Raw genomic sequence first — 26,870 nt, forward strand, 5'->3', positions numbered from 1 at the left:
GTTGGGAAAATACTGCCTCCAGTATTTGGAGAAGGTTTGGAGAAGGAATCATTGCTAATGATCATCGCTAATGAACATGCCTTGTTTCAACATGCACTTGCTTATTCAAAGCATCTCCAGCATCACTCCCACCTTCCCCTCCAGCCTCTTCATCCACCTTGACAGTGAAAGATGGGCCAAGAAACAGTACACAATTGTCACAGTGTTATTGGAAGCATCAAACAGTGTGAATGGCCTAAGTGTAGCCACAGAAATGCTTTCTCAGTTTTTCCTGAAGTGTTTATAAGCAATAAATCCACATCTTTCCCCATTGCTTAACTGGAAGAAATGTTGAGGAACAGGAGTGAAGACAGACCAGTTACGATTTTTCAAAGAATATTAAGCTTTCCACTACTCACAGAACAATTAAACTGCTGGACGATGTGGAGATCAAGAGAATAAATGAGTTCAGGAAGGGGACCAACAAGTTTGGGAAGGAGAACTCTTTTGGCAGCTATTTAAACCAATGGACTGACTGCAAGTCTTTGCCAAAAAGTCTCTTAGCCAAACAATGGCACAGCCAGAGAGGGAATCCTGCACTTACTAGGTTATACTCTTCCACAAACATCTGCTTCTGCCCACTGTTGGCAGTAAAAAATTGCAATAAGCAGCTCTTTGATCTCACATAATACAATAGATATTGTTTTACTATTGTTATGGGATTCCTTTGATCCAGCATTAACACTCATTCCTTTCTTTTGTTTCTTGACTCAGTTTAACAATTAAGGACAATTTAGACAAGAGTGAGATTTTTGCTAATTATTTTTAAACAGTATTTAGTGCCAGTTTATTGAAACGTTAGCTCAGAGCCTTAGGTTCGCTCTCTATTTATATCAGATAGAAGGTGGCTGGAGTGGAGGGCAGGGAATGAAAAGTCATCACAGTAAAGGCTGGTTCCCAGAAATCACATGTTTCTCTTCCTGCTGCGGGAAAGGGTCTCCACCTCCTTCATGAAGCGAAGGCACAGCTCCTCCTGCCACGGCAGAGCCACACACTGAACAGCCACTGGCAGCCCTACAGCTCCTTCCACAGCCTGCAAAGTTAAGGACAGTGCTGAGTCAGAGCACCAGAGCACCTGGGGAGGCACAAGACCTTATAGAAAGAGGAGGCAGAGGAAGACAAGCAAGGGGACAGCTGTCAGGCTGATGTACACCAGCCTTGCTGCACCACACACAGGGTAGTAACGTGGTGAATGCAAACTGCATTACTGAACAAGCTCCCACTCTCAATCAGGAGATGTCCCAGAGGGGTCACCGTGCCAGTTATAGCCTTCTGCTATGATTTAAGCTTTTCTTCCCCTTACCTCTTTCAGCCTCTTATCCCAAGGGTCTCTATAGTGCCCTTGGTAATGCTTCAGTTCCTCTTCGTCGGCTCTCGTGACCGTGCTGACCGGCACCACCCCAGCAGGGAAGTTCAACACATTGTATAAATTGGTGTAGGAGGTCGCAGCTGGAAAAAATCACAGAGAGCATGCAAAATGGCAAAATTTTGTGTGCTGGGCCAGCAATGACTTTCAGATGATAATCTGGGTTGCAGGAATTATAATCTGGAGGTATTGGATCTGAAGTGACCCTGAAAACATGCTGCCTCAAAGGAACTTTTGATGGAGAGGTTTGAGGGCCACATGGCTGCTGAGATCAGAGAGATCTGCACCTGACCTGTCAGTCATGTGGAGATCAGATCTGCTCTGGGAGGGACAGACACGAGTATTTGATCTGATTCAGAGTATACATCTATATCTCCCATTTTCTGGGGAAAAGTTCCTGCTGTTTTTTCAAGATATACCTGATGTCCGGTTATGTTAACAAAATCTGGGGGATTTTGGATCCCAAAGGGTCATTGCTAGAGAGATAGAGAACACTGACTGTTTGCTGGAAGCTATTAAAAAATGCCTTTTTCTACAAGTTACTCACAGTGAGCCTTTCAGCTATTTGTGAAGTCTTGGGAAATGTGGGACAGCTGCCTTCCGAAGAGTCTGGCCCTGTACCAAAGTCTACCACACTCTGACAGCTACTCCTTACCACCACTCTCTGCTCCAAGAGTATCTCTTGGGCTTTCTACAGGACAGACAATGCAGGGGAAACTCACTGATGAATAATTGGGACAGATGTGCCACTAACTGCTGCCCCATAATAATCCAAACACCTGCAGCTCAGATGAGGTGGGGGTATGAGAAGACCCATGCAGAAGAGACCTCTCCTTTGCTTTCTTCCACAGAGGAAAGACTGTACGTGGTTTGGGTAATGTCCAAGACACCAAACTATCTTGCTTCAGCTCTGCCCACAAACACCACTGGGGATGTATCCAGAGATACTTCGATGGAGATTTACCAAACAGCTTCCCAGCATAGCCATGGTTAAAGGCTGGTCCCAGTGCAGGACAAAGGATCACATCCAGCCTTAGCTCCCTCCATTTGGCAATGAATTCAGTGCGGTAGACCTGGAAGGAAAGACAGAGCAGATGACAAAACTGTCTGTTGCACAGCAGTGGCAGATCAGTGCTGACACATGGCAAAAGGAGGGGAAAAAAACCTTCCTGGATACAACTAAAAAAAATAAAATAAAATCTGTGCTGTGCTTTGAAAGGGCCAAGGGACTTTGTTGTTCCTCCTTTAGGTTTCCTGTCAGAATATCATGTGCTGCCCAGATCTAGACATTAATGCTAGGTGTGCATTTCAGACTTGATTTCTTCAAGCATTAATCCAATCCTTCCCATGAAGACTTTTGATTTTGAATTGTATTGAATGGAGATCAACAGCAGCTTGAAGAATTATATCTAGCTGACTAAAAAGTCACATTTCCTAAAAGCTTTGGTTGTTTTGGTAGAAGAATCTAGAAGACATGAATCCAAAATATTTTCACAAAAACTTCTTTCATTCTGCATGAGGACACAGGTAAAGAAAAGAAGCAGCAAGAGAGAGCTAGCAAGCCCCAGGATGTCCCCCCACAATGCAAGAAGCACAGCTTCAGGATTGTACTGCAGATCCAAGAGAGATCTAGGTTTGTAGTCTGCTTTACTACAGCTTTGCTGAATACCATGCAATGAATGAACCCATCCTCAAAGAGCTGTTCCACTTTGTCTTAGCAAATAGACATGGAGGGACCACAGTATGGTTGTTTCTGCAGCCATAATCTGTTTATATACAGACATCTGTCCCATGGTCCAGTCCCTATTGTGCACAACTGCCTCACTCCAAGGTTTCTGTACAAGAATCTTCCACATCTCTCATAAAAGCCCTGGCCTTGGGGCTATTTTTCAATCTGACCTCAATTTCCACCTGCAGTCTGAGATCCTTCCTGTTTAAAGTTCAATAAATGAGATGGGTTTCCAGGAAACACTGTTAGTGTAGGCACCCTGGATTTTTTTTTTCCTGAGAGAAAAGTTGGTCACTAGCCAAAAGTTTTGAATCAGCTCTTGTTTGCAGTAGATGAAAACATGTGAATATTGTTTCACTGAACTGAAATAAAAGAAAATACCTTTCAAGCCATCAAACCCTCTGAAGAGTTTTCTTTTGGTTTTTTTTTTTTTTTGGGGGGGGAGGGTGTTTTTTGGTGGAGGAGGTTTGTTTTTTTTGTTTGGTGCAGGGATTTTTTTTGTTGTTGGTTTGTTTGTTTGGGGGATTTATGTGTATTTGTTGGGTTTGGTTTTCTGTGAGTTTTTTGGGGTGTGGGAGAGGAATCTGTTTCACCATAAAAAACGCCCAAACCCATTTCCTTTCAAACACTCCCACCAGCTCAGTGACCAGGCAGCTTTGTAGGAGTTTTTCCCTCTGCCCTCTAATTTGTTATACCAGTGTGCTCATGCATAGAGAGACTGGCACTGATAGAGGTTGTGTGGTGCAGGCTCAGGGAGGACTGTGAGGGTGTCCCAGAAAACACAGATTCTGCCCTGAGAGAGGACACCAAAACAGCTCAGCCTCTTCAGCCTTGCAAAACACCAGCTGAAAGAGGATACAAATGCTCTCTATAAATAGACATAGGAGTGAGGCAGCGGAAAATACCAGAGAGGAGAGGTGGTATTTACACTCAGGGACAGAAATAAAATAAACTGGAAGGGAATAAAGAGCACGGGAAATATAAAGGTTTCCAACCACCAGAGCAGAGAGGAGAGGAGCCAGTCAATAAAATCAAGTGCAAGCATAAAAATAAAACAGTTTAAAAGAAGAACCTGATCGGTTTGTGGGCAGCACTGGACATAGCTGTCCAGGGTAAAGCTTCCTGTCCTTGAATTGTAAGAAAGACACCTAAGCCACAGAGCTCACAACCACAATTTTTGACTTCTAATGTCTCTGCTTGATCACTCAAGCATGGCCTTAGCTTGTGACAGTATCACCTGATGTCTAAAATAAAGAATTTGCACCAAGAGGAGAGATAGAAAGAAGAAAAAAATGAAGTTCTCATCTTTAGTGGCTGTTCTTACACTATTTTTGCTTAGAAAATGCAAAGCAAAGGATGATGATTCATTTTCAACCCCAAATGCACTACTGAGCATGAAGCAATTGCTTATAAACTTTAGAGATCTCTCATAATATTTAGTAAGAAAAAAGGAAATAAAAGTCACATTACCGCCACTGCTCCATGCTGATCCCAGAGGTTTTTGGCAGATCTGAAAAAGTGGCAGAATTAATCAGCTTTGTCACTGTGGCAACCGAAAAAAATTAAGAAAATGCACAGACAGCCCATTTTTATGGAAACTGCATGACTCTTCTGTGAACACATTATGGCATCATCCAGCTGATTCAGCTGGGTTCACATGTGCTTACAGGTATATCAAAAGACCTTATGTTAAAGCAGGGCAGAACACGTAGACTAAAATCGTGGCATTCTTCTAAATTCATTTGGTCATAGTTTGGTGAATCTCTCCTTCATTTGGAGACACAGGTGCCTCACACCATACTGAATGTGCACACAGAGACCTCTGCATTAACTCGGCGCATGATGCTCTGGCTACCAGAATACACCTGATGGTGGATTCCCATATCTCCCTGTGCTTCTGTCATAATAAGGCTCCTTAATCTCTTAAAATAACCTCTGGCTGAATAGCCCTGGATGACACAGTGCTGAGCCCAGCTGCTGCAGAGGCAGGACATACTCAGTCTGTGCCACACAGCCCTGTGACAGGGCTTTGCACAGCAAGCTGGCATCTATCTGCATGGTGGACACATCCAAGTACATCACCTTTCTCTAGAGCTACTTCGGTGTTTCTTACCCCACTCCACAGAGAGCATTGAGATCCCGAGCAATTCGTGGGTACTTTTGGAAAGAAGAGAAAAAGTTGTGGTAAGTCAAGAACAATGCTGAATACCATGTGATTGCATTTTGGGAACACACCTACTCCTAGTAGAAGTGGCTCTGAAGAACTGGTAGGGTTTCCAGTGAAGTGGTTGTACTCCCACATTAATTTATATGTTTAATCATGACAAACCATACAAATAATGCTCTAGACCACACTGCTAGTCCTAGAGACCATCTTCTGGATGTGAGAATGCTGTTTAGATCCTTGATAGTGATATCCATTCTCTTGGAGTTGATTGCTGGATTAACTGTAGGGCTCACAGGTTTCCTGAGAAAGGATCATATCTCCACCTCCCCATGCAAAACTTGATAAGTTCAGCCTGGTTTAGGAGTTAAGTATATCTCACTAGGAAGCCCATCAGACACTTAACATGAAGCAGCAAAGCACTCCCAGAGGGTGCAGCCTACCTCCCCTACCTCCCTGCACATGGATACCTTCCCACCTTGCTGATTTCCTATAACATAGATGAGACAAGTCCACACACTTACTATGGGTTTCAAAATGACAGCCAAGATCCTTTTCATTAGAGCAGGAAGCCTGTAAGTATTGAACTGGGATTGCAGGTTGGGATCCACAATGTCTCCTTTGCTGGAAAGGCAGAGAGAGAAAAAGGAAAAGTCATCTGTGCTAGAACTATAGCAACAGCAGTGCTGCTTCCAACGCAGAGTTTGTCTTGGAAGGGAGTTGCTAGAAGACAAAATCTGCCTGTTTCAATGAAAAACACTTAACAATAGATATGAGGTGTCAATGCCCACAGCAAAAGTGAGAGATAAATTGGTACTTTACTGCCTATGGCGTCAGTGCCGTAAATCTTCTGGAGAGCTTTGCAGTTGTGGTGCCATGTACAAGCCTGGGCCTGCTTCACCCTGAAGTGGCAGGTGGCTGGGTGGGTACCTACCATGTTATCTGTGAATGTGAACTGTCTGTTGCTCATGCTAAATTCATCCTTCCAGAAATTGTTCATTATTCAGTTTGCACTCACAAGAATAAAAACGCTCTGGATGCAGCCACTGACTTTACTATACAGTGCCAAGTCTCACAGCCCATACCAAAACAGGGGTTTTACTCACAAGCAGTCCACCAGGTGAGCAGCACCATCTGAGAAAATCCCTCTGGTGAACAGCTCATCTACCATGTAGTCAATCTTGGGTGGTGCAAAGGGAACAAGCTGCAAGAAAACCATACCTGTTCAAGAGGAAGCAAACATGAATGATTCACAGAGCCCTCTGTGAGCCTCCCTGCCTCACCAGTGAGGTGTGTGGGAAGTGCTGGGAAGCTTAGACACTTCTTGCTGCTGTAGGACAGCAAGACCCCATTTTCAAAGCTGGGTTAGCAGTATCTGCCTGCTGTCCTTTCCAAGGCAAAAACATTTATTGTGACCTGGCACAGGCTCCACTCCTCCGTATGTTAGAGAATTCTTAGAGGCTTCAAAACACCAAATTTTTAAAATTAATTTAGATGAGATAGAAATCTCCACTGGTGGAACTACAGAATAATTTAGGCTAAAAGAAGTCCCGGGGGGGGAGGGTCCTGCTCCACCCCACTTTCCACTTACCCACAAGAAATCTGTAAACTATGTTTAGCAGCTGAGGGATCATGGAAACTGCCATGAGTTTAATATTTATGGGAACAGCAAACATGATGGAAAAAACTGTGCTTGGGGTGACTTGGAGATATGTTAAAAATTATCATATCTGCTAGGCCAGAAATATAAGCAAGATCTCTTCAGTTTGGCAAACAAACTGTTGCATTTACCCTCCTCTTTTATGGGAAGGAAAAGTGGAAATGGAAAGTGATTTATCCAGATTTTGTAAGGAGCAAGGTAACAGTTCCAAGCAACCACAGGCATGGAAACCCACCGTATGCCCTGCATCCTGGAGGAGCTTTCTTGTCTGTTGGACAGCTCGTTTCATGCTGGGTGAGGGCTGGAAGTAACCATCTCCTTCGTAATACCCAATGCGAAGAGGCTTTGAACTGGTGTAAACCTGTCAGAAGAGGAGCCATTAGTGACACAGATAACATGTGCAGGACTGGACCATTCCCAGGGCTCAGGGAGGCACCAACTGAGGTCTTTTGTGTTGGAGAAACAATAAACAGGTCAGTGAAAAGCAGTGTTGTCCAGAACACAGGTCTGCATCAGTGGTCCTTGGGACATAAAACCACATAGAATCTCCTGAGACCTTACTTTGTTCCTGGAAAACCAGAGACATAGGATTACCTCCTCATCAAAGGGGATAGGGGGCACAGTGGGGTCCAGCTGGAACATCTCCTCGCAGAGCAGCGCCCTCATGCACAGGGCCAGGCTGTCCACATCCCTCGCCATCGGCCCCAGCATCGCTGTCACTGCAAGGACAAATCTGCTGTCACAGCAGGCACATAGTTACTGCTAAGGGTGCAGCAGGGAAGAGTTTCAGTCAGGCCAGGGAAGAGGAATGGGGAATGAGTGTAATGTGAAAGGAGGTCCAGCAAGGATAATCTGTCAGTCTCAGTGCACAGGCAGCCTACTCAGGCTGACTTTTTGTGCCAGGCTTCTGCAGGCACAAGGAGGGAGGACTGCAGTTTCCTTGCCAACAGCAATGCTGCCCAGCAGCAGCTGAAGCTGGCAGAGTCTTCTGGGGCATGTTCAGTGAAATATCCCAGGCCTTTGGACATGCACCTCACACCTTTCCTGCTACACATTGCATTGCCTGGACAGGTATTGATTCCTTTCTGCTCAGATTCAGCTAACACCTGCCACCATCCAGAAGAGAGCAAATGGTGCAAAAAGTTAATAACACATAGCAGTTCCAGTAAGTCACTCACTTGACTGGCCGTGAGAGAGCTGAGTGAGCACCCTTGCTGGCATTTCAGTAGCAGGAGATGTAAGAAGCAAAGGTTTGACAGTAGTGACATGTCATTGCAATGGACTTACCTGATTGCATTCCTATGAGAGGAGAAACAACACCCTGTTTACTGGGAACATAATGGGAGAAGCAGATTAGCAGCTGTAAGGCAGGTCACCACACTGAGCTGCAGTCTTCCCATTTGCACTCAGTGAACACCTAGTAAGGCAAAAGGCCCTGCAACTAGGCTAGGAAAACTTCCAGGATCTGTAAGCTGCTAGGGCCTAATAATCACCTTTCCCTGGTGCATCTAATTCCTCTTCTATGGAAAAACCACCTCTGATAAACAGAAAACTTACAATCAAAGCAGGGGCTGGAAAATATCTGAAAAGAAGGTGACCCTGTAGTATTTGTTCTTGGCCAGGGCTATTAAAAATTGAGTAAGTCTTTCTTGTGTTAACAGCTAGAAGTCATCTTGTGTCATTAATAGAACCTTTAGCCCTAGCTGGCAAGAGGGCAGGTTAGTTGCTAACTTAAGCCTGGAAGAAACCATGGACACTACTGCGAAGTTTTATGCAATGTGGGGGACACCTTGCAGTCTCCACAGTGGGTGGAGGAAGAGGACAGAAATTGGGATGTACCTGATCCTGTTGCCTGTAGGTTTGAGCCCACACAGCCCACAGAAGCTGGAGGGCAGGCGGATGCTGCCAGCTACATCTGAGCCAATGCCCAGGATGGAGCCTCCCCCTGCAATCAGAGCTCCCTCCCCTCCCGAGGAGCCCCCGGGGCTCTTCAGGTGGTTTAGAGGGTTCAGTGTCTGGCCAAAGATGAGGTTACTGCAGTCATAGCTGGGGAGAAGAAGATCAGCAGGTGAGTGAGGCACTTTTACCTCTGCAAACCATAAATACAGGGCATAGAGCATCTGTATAGGTATAAGCATGGGATTAATTCCCCTAAGTAGAATCAGCATGAGGTAGATTTGTTTGGACAGCTGAATTTAAGAAGAGGCATCAAATACAAGAGAAATAATTTCAGATTGAAACAAGGAGGCAATTAACTCAATGTGCATGATTAGCTTGGACAAGGGTGGGAGCTTGCCCACACTCTGTGACAGCAAGAGTCATATGTTATAGTATTTTTATGAAGGCAAACACGCAATTACTTTATCATTGTTTGTGGGATGTTGGTTTTCACAAAGGGGATTGCCCCCTGGTGCTTTAGAACCTGGACAATGACGCTGTCTTCTTCCTTCACTTGGCCCAGAAACTTCACCATCCCTCCTGAAGAGATATGGCCCTTAAAATGGGAAACAAAGCTCTTTAAGTACAGAAGAAATGCTGTTTATAACTGTGACAATAACAGATGTAAGTCATGATGCCTCCTCTGGCAAAGTTCCCACCTAAGTCTTCTCAGAGGCAGAACAGGACCTGACTATCCCAGGGAAAATTAGATCACAGGAGGTTAGAAATTTCTGCAGAAAACAAGATTTTCATCAGAAGGCAGGTTTTCTGGTCCCACAATATTTGATCCAGAACATTCTTTTCTGAGGGAACTCTCAGCCAAACCTGATGAGGGTGGGACATCCTGGCCTGTTTCCAGCCCCAAGCCAAGAGGCTGGGGAATTAAGGGTATACCTTGCAGTTAATGTGGTCCTTGATGCTGATGGGAATGCCATAGAGCAGTCCCTTCTTCTTCTGCTTCTTCAGAGTCTGGAGCTGATCCTCGCAGCCATGAATGAAGTCTGTCACACAGTTCACTTCCCGATTCACCTCCAAAGCCTCTCCAGAACAGAGGAGAGCAGCAAGACAGATGAATGGATGGAAGAAGACATTACTTATACTGAGTTTTCAAGCTGAAAATTCAGTCTCAAACCTTTAGCATTTACTATTCAGACCTTATCTATAAAAATTAGACGTTTGTTTCTGGGATAATTTTCTGCCCTGATGTTTGTCCTATTTACCCGTAAGCCATGCTTCAGACATTACAGTACTGAGAAATTATAATCCCCAGCATTGCTGGTTCTTTCAGCAAATGAGCTGATTTTTAGTCTGAAAGTCCCACTGTAGAAGAGTCCCACAGCATCTCTGCCATGCTGGAGGTATCACTCACTTTGTCCATGTAGGAGTAGAGGACACTTTCTGGGGATAGGGACTCCTCCTTCAGCTTCTCTGCCAGCTCCACCATTGTCAGTGAGAGGATATGTGCAGTCTGGGTGCCTGAGTTCTGCAAAGGGTAGGAAATCCAGTCCAGAGGGAAGAAAACAACAGAAATAGCTGGTGTTGAGGCTGCAAATACCCAATTCTAACATCTGCCTAGCAATCACCTTGAACAGAAAATTTTAGAAGACATGCCCTGTGGAAATGCAGACCTCCCACAGAGCACTGCATGTGCTGGAGCATGGAATTTGCTGACAGGGAATTTGCTGAGTCTTAGTTCATAAAACCAGAACCAAACAGGCAGAAAATTGCTCCTTGACTGGTGAGTTGCATGAACGAATAAGAGTGGTTTGACCTGTCTATATTTACCCTCCTACAGGCCTTCACCCCTTTTCTAACTCACTGAATAGCACTTCAACCAGCTAAAGTTTTACAAAATTTATCATTAACATGGGGGAAAAAAAGTGTGTGGACTGTTCACAACCTCCTCTCCGAGAAAAGAAAAGCAGTAGGTATTTGTTATGGTTTTAGGATAAATCCCAGTTCCAAGGACTTGATCTCCTAAAATCCAGGTGCTTCTCTTTACCTGGTCATGGGCAGGAGGAAATGGCTTTTTGTTACTGATGTGCAGATATTGGAAGGATGTGAAACCCCTTGTACTTTGAGGACGATGGGGCAGACAGGTCCCCATGGAGGGGCAGAGGGAAGGAGAATGGGAGAGGAAAGGCTTGGCAGTAGGGATGGGTGAGGAGAAAGGGTAGAAGGAGGTCTGCAGTGGTGATCTGATTGAGAAGGTCCCAAGCTCCAATCCATCCTGCATACTCAGAATTCCCTCAACAGGTCTGTATTAAGAAATACTTCCTTCACACTGTCTGTTATGGGAGCATTTTTCATGACAATGGAGGGTGACGACCCTTAACATTGGATTGGTGATGCTGAAAAACATGCATTTGCCCTAACCACCATTCAAAGAAGGATTAATCAGAGCTCCCCCATTTCTTTGGTTATTAAAAGTGTAATTCCTTCCCCCCATACACACTTCCCCACATTTACCTCTTGCTTAAACCTGTGAGCTGCCTTCTCCATTCTCTCCAGGGCCAGATTCCGAGACCTCCTTGCCTCATTCATCTTCTGCTGGACCTGCCTACGTCCCAGCCATTTCAGTAGCATGACAGCTGCAGCTGAACTGCAGAGCAGAGCTGAGAGGGCACGAGGGTCCCTCCATGATGGATCTAGGACCTGCCACAGTCGCTCCTGGGTCATGATTTCTCTCCCAGTCCTTTCAGTTTGGGTCCAGCTATAGACACCTGGGTCTCCCACCTTCTCTCAAGAGGACTGATGAACACAGACTCTGTGATAGTCTGCTGTGCAGGATCAGCTCTGAAACAAAGTTGCTTTAACAAAGTCCAGGAATGGACTTTGTAGGCCATGGACTTTGAAAGGGTCTGCCTGCTGGAGCAGTGCTGTGGGTCAGGCTGCAAAGCAGTGTGCTCAGCTTACACAGTTTGGGGGGGCTTCCCCAAGGCCAGGGTGCACCCCAAGACTGTCTCCCCAAGCTACTGCCGTACCTGACTACACACAAAACTGAATGCCTGCAAAGCTCAGGTCGGGGCTATTCTGCTATACCCACATCTAATAGTAAATTAACACTTAGGTCCATTAACTAGAGGTGCTTAGTCATCATCCCTATCCTTCAGGCAGCATCACCTGTAGCCCCTCGAGCCTGGAAAAATGTAGCTCTGCTTGTACCCTGTAGGGAGTGAAACTGCACCTGTGAAAGATGTGTGAGCTCAGAAGAACCAAAGGAATGAAGGTGCAAGCAGGACAGACCAACTCAGGAAAATGCAGTGTGGAAAGAGCTATCTAAAGATGCCTTCAATGAGTAAGACTGCTCTATATAATTTTCAAGCCAAGCCCCTTTGAGAAGCCTTTTGGCAACCTGGATCAGAAGGGCAAGCACTTTTGGGAAATGCCCTCTGATGGACCCAGAGTCCTATCTGCTCCCCAGTTTCCAAGCCATCCTCCAGCCAGCAGAATGCAAAGTAGCTGCACCACATAGTCTTACCAGCCCCACAGCTGTCCCTCACCATGGGTGCTCTCCCTGACCAGGACTGTCCCATAGCTTAACGTGGAAAGGAGTGAATGAAAAAAATTAAGCTTCTCTCAATCCTCAGGTATCTGTAAGCCAACAAGGAAGGAACAGGGGATGCCTCCAAGAGCTCATTGCCAGGATGCAAGGCAACCCAGAGATACCTGGACAGCTGCTGGCTCCGCTCCTGGCAGCAGTATAGCGGAGCTTGTGAAGGGACTGCATCTGGGGTAACCATGGCTCTCTGATGGAGAGGTCTTTTTTGGGGACTGAAGCCAGTGACTGTGCTGCTATCCTCCTGTTACCTTCTTGCCTGTTACAAACACATCTGGTGGGATTATTCCTGTCACAGGGAAGGAGATTGGGCAAGAAGTGAGACCTTGAGGAGGAATTGTTTGCTGACTAGAAAGGTGAGTAGGATCGTCCCTCTTTGGACAGGGAAGGCAGAAAAAATGAACTAAAACTCAGTGTGTATGGCATCAACCTCTCCTTGCTGACTGCCAGGAGCAGCATGCAGCTGGCCCTTTTGGCAGCCTTAAATCCCCACAGCTACCCAGTATCTTTGGCCCTGCCTGTTGCACTGTTCCATGGTTGTGGCTCACTGGAGGTCTTCACTCAGGGCTTCTAGTGAGGAGCAATCATAGGTTCAGCTTCACTGGTGGCTCCATGGTTTGGACGCTTGCATCCTGCTCACCTCCATGCCAGGGAGACAGCAATTAAACTAACAGTGATGCAGTGCTTGGCTCTTTGGGAGCATGGGTATGGTGGCACTGCCTTTCCTGGGACAAGCTCCACCAGGCTTGAATTTTAAAATACAGATAACCCCATCCAGCATTTTCTGTGTGGGCAGAAAGCACCTGTAACTGGTGAAAAACCCCACCCAGACTCTTCTGGGGCTTGGCTTTACATAGCATTCATGGAATGCCTGAAGCTCCCTCCCTGCTGTTTTCAAAGCCTGCTGATAAAGAATGGGGGTCCTAGGAGCTGCTTTTTCCTTGTCTGTGATAAACACTCTCCCAGCCCTTGAAAAGGACTCCATGCTTTTGCACAGCTCTGGTTTAAACAATAATACACTCAAACCCCAAACATTAATCCTGCCAGAGCTTTGTTACAATTCGCTTTTGACATTCTGGCATCGGGCAAACACTTCTGCAGTGTGGCATTCCTTTCTGAAACGGTCTTGGAAATCTGCTGGGAGCAGACGGTCCTGCCAAATCCTGGTGACAGTTGCTGCCAGCAGTTGGAAAACCCTGGTGAAAAACCTGACATGGGCCAAGTGAGAGAAGGTGTGCAAGGTAGGCTGTCTGCCATCCATCTGAAGCTGGCACAATGCTCAACAAGGCTTCAAACTGAAAGGGGGTGGATTTAGATAAGATATAAAGAGATTCTTTACTTTGTGGGTGGTGAGGGACTGGAAGAGGGTGCCCAAACCTGTGGTTGCCTCATCCCTGGAAGTGTTCAAAGACAGGCTGGATGGGGTTCTGAACAACCTGGTCTAGTGGAAGTTGTCCCTGCTTATGGCAGGGGTGGTGGAACAAGATGATCTCCAAGGTCCCTTCCAACCCAAACCATTCTGTGATTTCTATTTCATGGCATGCAGGGTGCAGCAGCCCTGTGCTGTGGGGAGTGGGTCAGCTCCCTCCCTGCTTGCCAGAGTCTGGATGCAGGCTGTGTTTTCACTTCAGATTGCTGCTTTGTGCTAGGGAAAACACCAGATTTCATCTTCAGGGAGCTGAGAACAGAGGGGAAAATCCCCATTCCTACAGCACTCCAAACAGGAGTCTAAGCATCTCTGTCAAAATCAGATCATGTTCTTGTGTTTCCCTGGGGGATATTGAGAGGGCTATTAAAATTCACCTCAAACCCACACACAAACACAGACCTGAAATAACAGACTCAGATAACAAAAAGTACTGTATTAGGACAATGACTGGAACAGCTCCACCACTGCAGAGCTTCCCTCACTTTCCCCTTGCACCCCAAAGCCAGCAGCAATCCCAGTCATCATTGTACCCTCATTGAGGGGAACATGAGTCCTGTGGGTCAGACTAAAGGATGACCCATGCTGATGTTAGCTGAGATCTTGCTCTGGGGGAGTGGATGGGATTCAGAAGAACCTGTTCTTCTTCAGAGATAGTGCCTCCACCTCCTTCATGAACCTGAGGCACAGCTCCTCCTGCCATGGCAAGGCCACACACTGCACGGCCACGGGCATCCCCACACTGCCATGAAAAGCCTGTAACACAGAGTGGGAGAAGGCATGAAGATGTCCAGGGGAAGAGATTGGGGTGCCCGTGCCCCTGGGGAACCTGGCACCACTCACCTTTGCCAGGGTCCGGTCCCACAAATCCTGATAGTAGCCCTTGTAGCCCTTCAGCTCCTCCTCATCCTCATCTGTCACCACTGTGACAGGGACCACGCCAGCAGGGAAGTCCAAGGCATTGTAGAGCATGGTATAGCTGACAGCCACTGGGGGAGAGAAGGAGCTCACAGTGCCAGCCTGCCCCAGGGAAAGCCTTCACCCCCCTTTGTGTATGCAAGCTTCCAGCTAACGGGCACTTGCACCAGGAACTCATGGGCTGAGGGATGGAAACTGGCCCCTTGGCTCCCACATGCACTGGGAGGGGTTGTCCTGGGTGTGCCCCAGGGGCTGGGGCTGCAGCTGTCCCAAGAGATGAGCTCTTCCCAACACTGCCCAGCCCCTTGGGAATGTGAGGAGAGGAAGAATACTTCTCATGGCTACTGGCAGAGTGCCACAGCAGGGGCACGCTGGAGACAAAGGTGCCTCCTGGGCAGTCCTACCTGAGAGTTTCCCAGGGTAGCCGATGCGCAGAGCTGGGCCCAGCATGGGACAAAGCATGACATCCAGATTCAGCTTTTTCCACTGGGCAATGAACTGGTGGCAAAAGTCCTGAGGAGGAAATGCACTGGTGATCAGTGGGGTGGATGTACCATCCCACAGCTGTTGGGTGAGGCTCTCCTTTGGTGTCCAGCCAGGCTCTTGGCCCTTCCCTGGGATCAGCCAACAGGCTGCATCAGGCCTGATTCTGCTGAAGTGCAGCAACCTGTTGCTGCCTGGCCAACAGCCTGCCCAGCATACCTAGCAGCCTCTCCCTGGTAAACTGAAGGTGGGAAAACACTGAGTGCAGGGGCATATGGTGGCCTGGGACAGGGTCATGGGTCTTGAGGAAACAAGAATGGAAACAAAGACAATCTGCTGCAGCCGATGAGCTATGTTTTCAAAGAGTCGAGGTAAAAAATACAGGTCTAATTCAGGATCATGAACGTGTCTAAATGTTTTCCAAATCTTTAAATGTGCTGAGAACTTGCATATCCAAGTGAGATCATGTTCCTACCTTACGTCACTAGTGACCTGATCATCTCCTAACCTTGGTAGGTGCTGAATCTGCCTCTTCCCAAAGAGAAATCAAATACAAACTGTCTAATCCCAAATTGAAATATTTACCTCAATTTCATGATGAAGACTCCAGACTTCATCCACTGTGCTGAAAAAGCAAATGGACACAGGTTAGCTCTGCCCCTGGCGCTGCAGCCAAGGGAAGAAAGGACTTTGGCACATCCTCTCTGCAACATGATTTGAGTCCTCTCTTATCACTAACTGCCCAACACTGACATTACACAGCAAGCTTCCTTCCCTATGCATACACCTTTTTTTTCGGCCTCATGGGGTCCCTATCTCATGGCATGATAAATGCATTAACCACTGCTGAAGCAAACACCGTATTTCATTCCCACATGCTTCACCCACGTCCTAAGTAAGAGGCTGTGAGCCCCTGCTGTCATTCCCATTGCAATACTAGAAGTTTCCCAAATCCAGCAGGGTTATGGCATTGACATGAACTGCTCTCAGTTTGCTCCCACCTTTGTGTTTTCTGCCTTTCACTCTCTCAGACACATGCAGCTGGGGCAGTATCCCAAATGTAGCAAACAGTGCTCCCCAAAAGAGAAACCCAAATCTTCACACATTTGCTCAGGCTCGTATTTACTCACTTTGCTCTCAGATTTCCTACGATACTTGAAAATCGAGGCACCTGAGAAGAAGGAAGTAAAAAAAGAGGAAAATAATTTATGTGAATCCCAGCCCTGTACTCTGAGACAGCTCAGTCACAAATACAAGCTGTTTACTCAGTGTTCAGGCAGGACTTGTGGATTTTCCCCAAAGTGGGCAGAGAAGAACAGATATAGCATCACTCCAGTTTGGAGATGTGTCTGAGCACAGCCAGGAAGCAATGTTAGAGACTTCACTATGATAAAGCCTTACTGCAATGGCAGACAAGTTATTCACCACATATTGCTTAATTCTGTCTACACTAGAAAGAAATGGACCTTACGAAAGGTTTGGCAATCCAGGAGAGGAGAGTTTTCAGCCAGTGTGGTGACTTTGCCAACCAGAAGAACAGCCCCATGCCGACTTTCTCCACCTCCCCATTGCTGAAAGGGAAAGGAGTGTTTAGCTGGGCAGTGGTAGGAAGCAATCACAGTAGGTCAGCCTTCTGAAGACCAACCCCTCAGCATATCTAAGTGACAAAGAGATTTGCTCTATTCCACTGAGCAACTCTGATTCTCACAGTATTTACAGGATGTCAGCTCTCAGTCTCCTTTCATCTGTCAAGGCTGGTAACAATTCCAAAGAGAACCAAGGTTCAGCTGAATTGCTGGTAACAATCCCAAAGAGAACCAAAGTTCAGCTGAATTGCTGGATGTTAATCTCCCCAGTAAATCCCAGTGCTTATCGGCCACTACCTACATTCAGTAGATCTGCTACCTGTATCCATATGCTAGCCAGACCCTACGGAAGATTTTTATAGATGGGCACCAATCCTACCAAACCACTCCAGGCCATACTTACAAGTTCTTGACAAAGGAGGTGCCTCCATCTGCAAACATTCCCCTGACACAGAAGTTAAACATCACGTAGTCCACATTTGTGAGTTCGAAGGGCACCAGCTGGAAGGACAACAGAGGAATGTATCAGCAGCACAGGCACAAGGAAATTACATGGGAGAAGCCACCAAGAGCTTAAAATGGGCTGATCTGGGGTGAGGATTTTCTGACAAACCCTCAGGGAAGCCTCCAGCATCTGAGGTCACCACATCCTCCCCACTTCATCAGTCCTTCTCTGGAAACAATGCTTTGACCAACAACTGATGAATCAAAAGATACAGGATGGGCTTGGCCCCTTGATGTCCAAGCAGCCCCAAGGCTCTTACCGTGTGGCCAGCCTCCTCCAACAGCTGCTTTGTCTCCCTCACGGCACGTCGCATGGCAGGACTTGGCATGGTGAAGAAATCGGTTTCATAGTACCCAATGCGGAGCGGCTGTGTGCTGGAATACACCTGCAGAGCAAGGGAGAGTGCCAGCTGGAAGGATACTAGGGGAGCCAGCAGTACATCCATGCCACAGGGCAAGTCTGGAAAGCAGCACTTGTCTCACCCATGTGCCCACCCATGGGTCAGGCATTTTCAGCCTGAATGATGGCAGCTCTTCCCAGAGACCTCTGGCCCCTCTGAGGTCCTGTACCTCTTCATTGAAGGGAAGGGGTGGCACTGTGCTGTCCAGGCTGAACATGTCTTCACACAAGAGCGCCCGCAGGCACAGCGCCAGGCTCTCCACGTCTTTTGCCATTGGCCCCACTGCTGCAGCCACTGGAACAGACCAGAAGAGAGTCTTCATGTCTCGAGGTCTTTCAAGGGAATGTTCTGAAAAGGCAGGACCTCTTGGAATAATTTTGTCTAAGTCTAGTGCTGGTAACATTTCCTTTTAAAGAACTGGGCTGGGGATGCCTGCAAGCATCTTTCCAGCAGCAGGTCCATCATTATGGACCCAAAGTTGTTATCCAACAATATGCACCCTGGGGTCTCCATTTCGTGATTCCCAAAACAAATAAACAAAAAGCTTTGTCGATGGTGACACAAGGACAACATTGAGCATCCCTTTGACTGTTAATCCCACCTCCCTGTGGGTTACAGGGTTATGTTGTGGTTTATGTGTTAGACAAACTGCTCTTCTTGGCTCATGCATATTTCAGTTTCTCAGAAATCACAGTATGAGGGTAGTTCTCTGACACAGTCCCAAAAGGGGACCTGCTTTTCCCTACAAGTGTTGGAGAAAGTCCCCCATAATCAGCTAAGGGTTCTTCTTTCCCCTGCCCTGCTGCTCTCCTTGGGGGACAGTCGTCAAGTCCTACCTGCCTTCTGCCCAACGACTCCGGACATTATTCCTCTTTTACTGCAAAGAAAAGAGACACACACAATACAGCAGCTGAGTAGTTTTCATTGAAGGGAAAGGCTTTGAACAGTATAAAGTGTTAAGCAAAATTGCAGATGCAAAGCTTGGCAGAAGGAATGCCCAAGTGATTTAGGTCCTATCAGTTAGGAAGAACCACCCCTCTAGCATGCGGGTGGAGAAGTCTCCCCATCTCCATTCTGGGAGAACCAATCCTTCCCTCCATACCGACCCAGAAAATACCCAGGCAGGAGGGCTAAACAAGCCCTTCCCAGTTCCTCTAAAGTCTCCCCTTGCTCGCAGGAGTAATATCATCCCAGCACAGAGGTTGGTAGGGTGGGTCCCACTGAGAGACATGGCTGCATTTCTCACAGTACCTGAGTCTGTTACCAGTGGGTTTGAGAGCACAGACCCCACAGAAGGCAGCAGGAAAACGTAGGCTCCCTCCTACATCTGTCCCAATTCCCAAGATGGACCCACCACCTCCTACAAGTGCCCCTTCTCCACCAGAGGAGCCTCCAGGGGTTTTGGTGTAGAGCAGAGGGTTGCACGTCTGACCAAAGATTAAGTTCTTGCAGTCATAGCTAGAGAGAGAGAGAGAGAGATTGCAAATGAGGAATGCAGGTATCTGCTCCTGCGGAACCCAGTCACTACAAAAATACCTTGAAAAGACAATTAAGTAATTCACTAGTTGTTACATTGACATCACTTAATCTGAGGGAGCTTCTTAAAGCTCCCATGAAGACCACCAGCCTTTTCCTGGTGGTCCCAGGACCCAGACAGTTAATTTCAGAGTCATTAAGCCCCCTGCAAAGTCTCCTTGTTCAGGCAGTCCTGAGTGCCACAGGACACCCAAAGCTGAGCCCCTGCTTGAGAACAGGCCAAATGCCAACTGCTGCAATATTTGACATTGAACTTCCCCAGGAACTGGTGCAAAATCTGATAATCACTGGGGCAACCTGTTTGCTTGGCTTTTTTGAAACATGGGCAGTCATTGCCACATCACCTTAAGGAAGGCTCTTCTTAGGACTTGGGCAACAGTAACCCACAGAGGAGCTTTGCCAGAGCGCACTTGGCAGGATGCAGGGACACTGTCCAGCAGAGCACACCTGAGCTCACTCCATATCAACGACACCAAGACTGGTCTTGCCAGACATAGGAGGAGGTTTAGGGGCAGAGTAATTTGAGGTCATTAGCTTAACTAGTTTCCTCTTCCCTGAATACATGTTTGTACTGCAGAGTTAACAGGATCATCTCCTAGAGGTTAATATAATAAAAAGAAAAAGGAAAAAAAGAAAAGTGATTTAAAACACCCGGCACAGGAAAGAAGGGTGATGATTTCTCTCCTTCTCCTCTTTTGCTTCTTTATTTAATTTGGAACTAGAATTAATTTTGATCCTTAGTGTAAATATGTTTAGTTTTTTAAGTGAAAGTTACAGACACAAAGGATGGGGACCAGGTGCTGTTATATAAAAAGAAGAGGAAAATGAGAATGAGACTTGATAGAAACTCTCCCTTGAGATGAGGAAGTGAGTATGAGGGAATGGAGCACCCACTTACCTGATGAGCGACTGGGGAACATTGGTTTTGACAAATGGAATTGCCCCCTGTCTCCTGAGCACCTGCACCACCACACTGTCCTCTGCTGCAGGTTTATTGAGGTATTTTATAAAACCCATTGTGGAATCATGACCCTGGGAACACAGGAAACAAGGTTTCCAAATGGAGGCATGCAATTTCCCCTGCCCCAGTATTTTTATCTATATATTTAAGCACAAACACACACCTCCAACAACCCAGCCATCACACACTGCTTAGTGCATGGATAGTAAATGTGACCAGCCTTCTCTGTTGGCTCACAGAGGAGATGGGCAGCAAAGCCCCTCACCTGCCAGGGTAGGCTATCCCACATCCACTATGACAAAGTCAAGCCAGATGCTGAGGTCAAACCTTCCCTTGCCACTACACTTCAAACCACAGGGATCTCAGGATACATGCAAAATCACATTGGCAGTACCTGGCAGTCAATGGAGTCCTTGATGCTGACTGGCACCCCATAGAGCAAACCTTGCTTCCCCGTCAGCTTCATTTTCCGTAGCTGGGTCTCGCTTTCCTGCAGATACTCTGTGATACAGTTGGTTTCTATGGTGATTTGGACAGCCTTGGGGAAAGCAGGCAAAGCCCACAGGTGAGACCCAGCCTGCAGTGCTGCACAATGACCTCCTGTGCTGCAAAGGACACCTGCCTCTTTCCCCTTTTCCATCTCCCCATCTGAGCAGTCAGTATCAGGGCAGCCCTTTCGGCTCCTTCTCAAGACCTTTTCATGCCAAACTTCAAAATTATTTCTGGACACAGTGGGGCCATAGCACCAGCTGGTGCATGATGAAGGGAGGCACTTAGCCCAGATGAATACCATGGACTATTCTCTTGACTGAGCTTCTGGCATGGCATAAATGATAATCCAAAGAGGGAACCCAGGAGGTGATCAGGACATTATGGCAAAAGTAGAGAATGAACATAAACACTGACTTTTTCAGATTTGTCAACCCATTTGGAGATGGAGACGAGATAACAGCAGCATCCTGCAACTTCCTACAGCTATACCTGCCCAGGGAAGGTGTGGACACACCTAGGAAGGTATGGGCTCTCCAGATGCTGTTTGCTGCTCCTTTTTGCTCCAAACCAAGCTGAGAGCTATGGCAGTCAGATGCCCGCTCTCTTCTCATTCACAGAAGAGCACAGAAGGGCTCACTAACCAGTGAGCAGTGATGGCTCAACAGCATTTGAACCAGGTTTGAATACTGTGCTGGGCTTCTCCAGAAAAAAAGCCAGCCCCACTGTGGGTGAGATGTTGCCCCACCACCCTTGCTCCTCACCTTGCCCACATAGGCATAGAAGACATGGTCCAGAGGGAGGGAGCCATCACGAAGTTTCTTGGAGAGCTCTGGCAGAGGCAGAGAGAGGATGGAGACCACGTTCACGGATGGATTCTACGGGAAAGGTTGAACAGGCAATGTCACACTTCTACTTCAGCTGGTGGGTTCTTCCTTTCTCCTTGGTCCACTTTGTAACCCACCCAAAAAATATATGCAATTTAGTACCTAAATGTAGTATCTGTCTCAAGACCACATCCTGCTCTACCTGACTCCAGCGAGCATCGTGTGAAACCCGCAGGGCCAGTACTAGTCCAGGCTTTCTCAGGCTTGCTTCCTAGCCACAGCAGTCTCATTAAGCACGTGCTGTTTAAAATAAAGCCTTTCCTACAGCCTTGTTCAGACAGGTCACACCCAGGCCTAGGGGAACAGCTTAGTGCAATCTCTCTGCTAAATTACAGTTTGAGTTGGTGTCATGGTTATAAAGACATTTTTACACCAAGCAAGGAAAGGGGACCCTGGCACCACCAAGATACTCTACAGGGAAGTGCCAAAAATCAGGAACTCCTTTGGCTGACAGCAGTCAGATCATTTTTGGGTCAACAGAAATTTCCTCACCACCTACTAAATACCATGAAAAACGTATCGAACCTCTCCCCTCAAGCTGGACTCTGAACCCAAATGAGTCTGCTACAGCCTAAGGCCGGGCTGCCTAACAGGATCGCATCTCTCTCTGAAGCCGCACTTTGGCCGCTGCTGATAACACATCTCGCCTTTTCCAGCTGTTTCCTCAACCAACTTGAACCTCCCACCACGGCGAAGGTGCCGGGAGGTTTTCAGACAGATTTTCCTCTCCTCGCAGCCGGTGAGCGGTTATCCCATTATCCCTCGCTGCACCCGCTGCCCCAGGTGGCGTTTACCCCCTATCCCTACGACAGCGGCGATCGCTGCGATGCTGAGGGGTACATGCACACATTGACTTAGAAATGGAAAATAACAACCCTAAATCCCTGTGGGTCCATATTAGGAGCCGGGATACCGCCTGGCAGCCGGCCCAGCCCTGTCGGAGCAGCCGCGCCTCTCAGGGAGGGTGGCACGGGGTATGCGATGGGGAAAGCGCGCAGGTGAGGAGCCCTCTCCGGGCAGGGGCGGCTCGGCTCGCCCATCCGCCGGGGGTGGAGTGAGATTGCGGCTCCCGGCACCCACCTGCTCCCGAAAGCGCTGCACAGCCGTCTCCATCTGCACCAGGCTGCGCTCCTGCCGCTGCTGCGCCTCCGCCACCTTCCTCCAGAGCCCCCGCCGCCGGCGCCATCGCAGCAGTAGCAGCAGAAGAGCGGCGGCTGAGCCGCCGAGCAGGGCGGGCAGCGGGACCCGCATGGCGGGGCTGCGGCGGGGACGCCCAGCGCGGCGGGGACACCCCGCTCCGCACCGCTCCCCTCCGCCCGCGCACGGCGCCGCCCGCACGGCCCGGCCAAGGGCACCCGCCCGCCGCTGGCGAAGAGCGAGGCAAAACCTGGGGAGGATTCCGCGCCGGAGAGGGATTTTATCAGTTTGTCGCTGTGCGGGCGCAGCGAGGGCAGGGAAGAGGATGTTCGGCAGCAGGAAAAGTTCCTGGGAGACAGCGCGCCCCTCCCTATGCTGGGTGGTCTCTGTCTGATAAGGTTTATTTGTTTCTCCGTTCCCTAAGGGAGGCTTTGATCTCCCCGTAATTTTTCAGCTCCTCTGGGGGCAGTCTTGGCTTAGAGCATCAAAGCAGCAGCCAGGGGAGTCCCAAAGATACCTGACTCCTTTGCATTTCTTAGAGCAAAGCAACTGCGTGGGAAAAAAAAACAATAAATGTCCCAGGCGGTGCCCGTCGGAGTTCACTTGTCACTGGCAGAACATAAGTGTGCCTGCGCTTTGTTAAGTGCCGAGGCTTCCAACAAAGAAATATGGCATCTCTGCTTTCCGCGGTCTTGCACTTTGTTTTGAGGGAAAGTCCAAAATAATTGCTTTAGTCACCGGCCCCACATGCGATCTGTCCTTAAAAAAACTTCACCACTCCCAAAAGTTCATCAGCAAATATTTCAAGCTATCCAGTTTAATACTGCCCATAGGATTGTGAAAAACTTGTTGGTAAGGATCTGAGATGTTTTCTCACTTTCTCTTCCAGCAGGATGAGCTGTGCCTGAGCCTCCCCTGGGCTGATGCTAAGCTGGAAAATGTGATGGAGTTAGATGCACCCAGACTCGATTTTCCTGGCATTATTGCTCAGGCCAATGGCTTTGTTTACTTCAGTGTTCAGGATTTCAGGGCTACTCTGGCAGCACTTGAGCCACTTGTGCCAGTGCCCAACTCCTTTGGAAAGAACTGCTGCACTGTATATACACCACGTCCTGAGGCTCTTTGCTAAAGAGTGTGGGAGCCTTAGAAATACTCTGCCCTCCATGAACTTGTGGCCTTCAGCTTTGTGTTCTCAGGATAAGCAGCTGCCTGTTATCTGGGTCAAGGAAGTTACATGCAAGAACAGCGCTTTCCCTGCAGGTGGTTTTGTTTTTTGTTTTTGTTTTTGTTTTTTTTTTTTTTATTTCCTTCCCCAGCCCTTTTTCAGACTGTGGGACTCAGAGGATTACACAGTAATGCAAACTCCCAAGGGCACTGCTGTCCCATGCTTGCAGACTGCTCACAAGAAACTGTGAGGGGGTTTGAGTTGGTAGGGGTGCCCTTGCAGTGTGTCAGGAGCATGTTAATCAGCTCAAGGTTGGTGAGAGCAGATGCTGTCTGTCATCCCTATCTCATGTTTCCTTCTTTAACACCCTGGAGGCTTCAGGCTCCTGCACGGATCTCACCCTCACCTGCACTGACTTCACCTCGTGGCAGCACAGTGCCAGACAGGGCTGTAAAGCCATGGACACCTGAGGTCTTTTAACATAAGAACAAGAAAGGTAGGGAACTTTGGAGAAACAGAAGTTAAAACTAGTTCTTGTGGAAGAAAAAATTAGTTCTCCAACCCTCTTCCCCCTTGTTTAAACCCTGTTTAAAATCTTTTATGCACGAACAATTTTCAACTTCTGCAGTTCAGTTTGTGAAAGAGAAGAAAACAAAACCGGAGTGTTGTGCTAGGAGCTGCTGCTGGACATTCTCTTTCTCCTCTTTCCTGGGAAAGTGTGTAGGGGTGAGTAAGTGGGGTTGAGGTATCAGGCAGGACAGTGGTAAAGCTTGGGTCTCTGCTGGATCTGACCAGCGCCAGGAGGTTAAATGAGAGCATGTAAAATCCAAAAATGCAGCAAGTCTGTGCTGTGACCCAGCTTCCAGCAGAGATGGGCCAACGGATGACACAGAGGATGGGAGGCTCCAGTGTACACAGGTGGTGGCTGAGAATGTCCTGTCCAGAAGGATGTGCCTGGGACTGTCTAGGAGAGGTAAAATGGGTCTGATCTTGCTCCCTATGGGCTGGGATTGGGGCCAACTGCTGACTTGTGGGGAAAGTGATACCCTGATATACCTTTGAGATACTCTTGTGTCAGATAAGCAAGTGGGACTTTTCTGCAGTTATGTCCATAGGGCTGCCCATATGCTGCTGCAAAAGGGGCTTGAATCTTGGGGTGCTGGAATTGAGGATTGATCCTACCCCTGCCTGGCAGGGCTGGAGGATGTGGCTAAGAGAAGATGAAAGGATGAAGGCCTCTTTACCCATTGCCCACACACTTTCCTGTGTGCACAGAGCTGTGACTGGGTGGGTGCTACCACACCCCAGAGATGCTATAAACATGCAGTTACCAAAGGAGGGGCAGAAAGGTGTCATCTTCTTCTATCTGTGACAAATCACACATGATCAGACAGACCGGCTCAGGCTGAAGGACCAGCTAGTTCCTGTTCACCTGACACCAGAGCAGTGCCAAGAGCATGGCAAACACAGTGGTGTTTTCTTTAGCACTGGCTCCTGGTGTTCAGAATGCTGTGGCTTCTCAAGCCAGAGGTTAGCCATTAGTCACTCTAACTAATAGCTGTGTGCTCACTCATATTTCTTGTGTGATGCAATACGATTCTGGCACTCACAGCATCCTGCAGCAGGGACATCCACAGTTTATCCATGTGCTAAAGGGAAGCAATATCTCCTATTGGCCTCCCATAGCTATTTTCATTTACTTCCCTTATTTCCAAAGAGGAAATCAGAAATTGTTCAGTTCACCCAGGAATTTTACTCTTCTGTTCTTCCATTTCACCCTATTGTTTTGGACTGTTTCCCAGAGGTTAACAACCTGCTCCTGCCACCAGCTGACAGTCTCACATTTCCCAGGTTTTAGCCCTCTGGAAGAAGATCCAGGCTACATTTACAACAGCCCACAGTCCTTCTTGCTTCATTTCTCCTCTCCTTGTATGTTACTGACTCTCAAGTGGGATTAGTCTACAGGATTTGCAAAAAGGTGAAGCAACTCCTCTCAGAGCTGGAGTTTAACCCTTGCAAGAAGGTTGTCCAGCAGCTTGGCCAAGAGGTACTGTCACATGGAAGTGATTCCTTTTGTCCCTGCAAGAATAATGCATGTTTCAACCAAGTTGTTCACTCTGTGACACTTCCATTGATCACTTTGCAATCACTTCTGCCTGTAGGAGATGCTTGTACTCCTCATTGCCTGTGCTACAGAGGTCTGTCAGTGGGAGGGCTGGTTGCTCCCAAATCTACTTCAAGCTGGAGTGTCTGAGTTACCGCAATCAGTTTGAACACATGGTTTGTGCCAGCTTTGTGGACTCTGTCTGGAAGCAGATTGGGGAATGCTCATGTGTTTTCTCCAGCAGCACAGTGGAGGAGCAGCTGACGTAGAAGAGGATCATGACTTGTACATGTGGCTTGCATTGGCACAAGCTCTCTTGCTCCTTATGTACTCACAGCTGAGGCATGGTAGCTTGATGGAGAGTAAGAAAAAGCTGAAGATATCGTGGCAGTGGGGTCCCTAGAGTGGAAGGGACTTTTTGGGTGATCCCTAAGATTGCTTAGGACACCTTAAGTGACTAGTTTCAGCCTCTGAAAACCTCCTTTCTATATAAATGAAGGACTGCGGACTTACTTATCATAGTGCCTGTGTTAATGCAATCTGAATCCAAAGAGTTTTACATTAAAAAATAAATAAATAAATTTAAAAGAAATTTTAAGTGAGTAAAGTTACTCATGTAGTTGTTTTACACAGCTGAATGAAGATAATTTTATTGGCAATTGTGAGTGATTACAGTATTATCTGCCATCAAAAAAGTTATTTTTTTGAGCGCTAAAGGAATTAATGATACATAAAACTGTGCTTAGATTGAGTGCATTCATCAGCAGAAATGCCTCGTGCTGGCACTGCTGCACTGTAATTACTCTGTCTGCTCAGAG

General features: G+C 47.6%; 2 protein-coding genes and 1 long non-coding RNA gene across 5 annotated transcripts; 1 reads left to right on the forward strand and 2 right to left on the reverse strand.

The window, feature by feature from the left end:
• Positions 1–220: 220 nt before the first annotated feature.
• LOC139676488 (vitamin D3 hydroxylase-associated protein) lies at positions 221–11,716 on the reverse strand. 2 transcript variants are annotated; one of them, XM_071565512.1, is made up of 15 exons: positions 11,366–11,716; positions 10,266–10,379; positions 9,791–9,934; positions 9,319–9,452; positions 8,798–9,004; positions 8,246–8,286; positions 7,553–7,677; positions 7,194–7,319; positions 6,405–6,502; positions 5,823–5,922; positions 5,248–5,291; positions 4,605–4,644; positions 2,370–2,478; positions 1,343–1,488; positions 221–1,072 (listed from the first exon to the last, which is right to left on the reverse strand). In XM_071565512.1, exons 1-15 carry the CDS (start codon positions 11,573–11,575, stop codon positions 944–946), a joined length of 1,767 nt encoding a protein of 588 aa, XP_071421613.1. In that variant the 5' UTR covers positions 11,576–11,716; the 3' UTR covers positions 221–943. The 2 variants fall into 2 exon arrangements, with proteins under 2 accessions (XP_071421613.1, XP_071421615.1); XM_071565514.1 differs by lacking the exon at positions 8,798–9,004.
• Positions 11,717–14,297: 2,581 nt separating this feature from the next.
• LOC139676308 (fatty-acid amide hydrolase 1-like) lies at positions 14,298–23,011 on the reverse strand. Its single transcript, XM_071565130.1, has 15 exons — positions 22,727–23,011; positions 21,524–21,637; positions 20,665–20,808; positions 20,208–20,341; positions 19,025–19,231; positions 18,610–18,650; positions 17,943–18,067; positions 17,633–17,758; positions 17,272–17,369; positions 16,754–16,853; positions 16,413–16,453; positions 15,868–15,907; positions 15,204–15,312; positions 14,725–14,870; positions 14,298–14,637 (listed from the first exon to the last, which is right to left on the reverse strand). Exons 1-15 carry the CDS (start codon positions 22,895–22,897, stop codon positions 14,509–14,511), a joined length of 1,725 nt encoding a protein of 574 aa, XP_071421231.1. The 5' UTR covers positions 22,898–23,011; the 3' UTR covers positions 14,298–14,508.
• LOC139676309 (uncharacterized) lies at positions 22,237–26,633 on the forward strand. 2 transcript variants are annotated; one of them, XR_011698636.1, is made up of 3 exons: positions 22,237–22,385; positions 23,673–25,995; positions 26,111–26,633. It is a non-coding gene; the product is annotated as an uncharacterized lncRNA (long non-coding RNA). The 2 variants fall into 2 exon arrangements; XR_011698635.1 differs by having other exon boundaries at positions 23,673–24,444; positions 24,577–26,633.
• Positions 26,634–26,870: the final 237 nt, after the last annotated feature.

This window comes from Pithys albifrons, chromosome 10 (assembly GCF_047495875.1).
Source record: "Pithys albifrons albifrons isolate INPA30051 chromosome 10, PitAlb_v1, whole genome shotgun sequence".
In the NCBI taxonomy this organism is placed as follows: Eukaryota; Metazoa; Chordata; class Aves; order Passeriformes; family Thamnophilidae; genus Pithys; species Pithys albifrons.

What these genes read in the sequence shown, in the direction of transcription:
- LOC139676308 (XM_071565130.1), bottom strand. Translation starts at nt 22,897, where the DNA reads ATGCGGGTCCCGCTGCCCGCCCTGCTCGGCGGCTCAGCCGCCGCTCTT. An exon ending in TCTATGCCTATGTGGGCAAG is followed by an intron (nt 20,809 to 21,523) that starts GTGAGGAGCAAG and finishes GCTTTCCCCAAG; the next exon opens with GCTGTCCAAATCACCATAGA. An exon ending in AGGACTCCATTGACTGCCAG is followed by an intron (nt 20,342 to 20,664) that starts GTACTGCCAATG and finishes CTGTGTTCCCAG; the next exon opens with GGTCATGATTCCACAATGGG.
- LOC139676488 (XM_071565512.1), bottom strand. Translation starts at nt 11,575, where the DNA reads ATGACCCAGGAGCGACTGTGGCAGGTCCTAGATCCATCATGGAGGGAC. An exon ending in ATCCCACAAACAATGATAAA is followed by an intron (nt 9,005 to 9,318) that starts GTAATTGCGTGT and finishes TCTTCTCCCCAG; the next exon opens with CTATGACTGCAGTAACCTCA. An exon ending in AATGCTCTCTGTGGAGTGGG is followed by an intron (nt 4,645 to 5,247) that starts GTAAGAAACACC and finishes CCACTTTTTCAG; the next exon opens with ATCTGCCAAAAACCTCTGGG.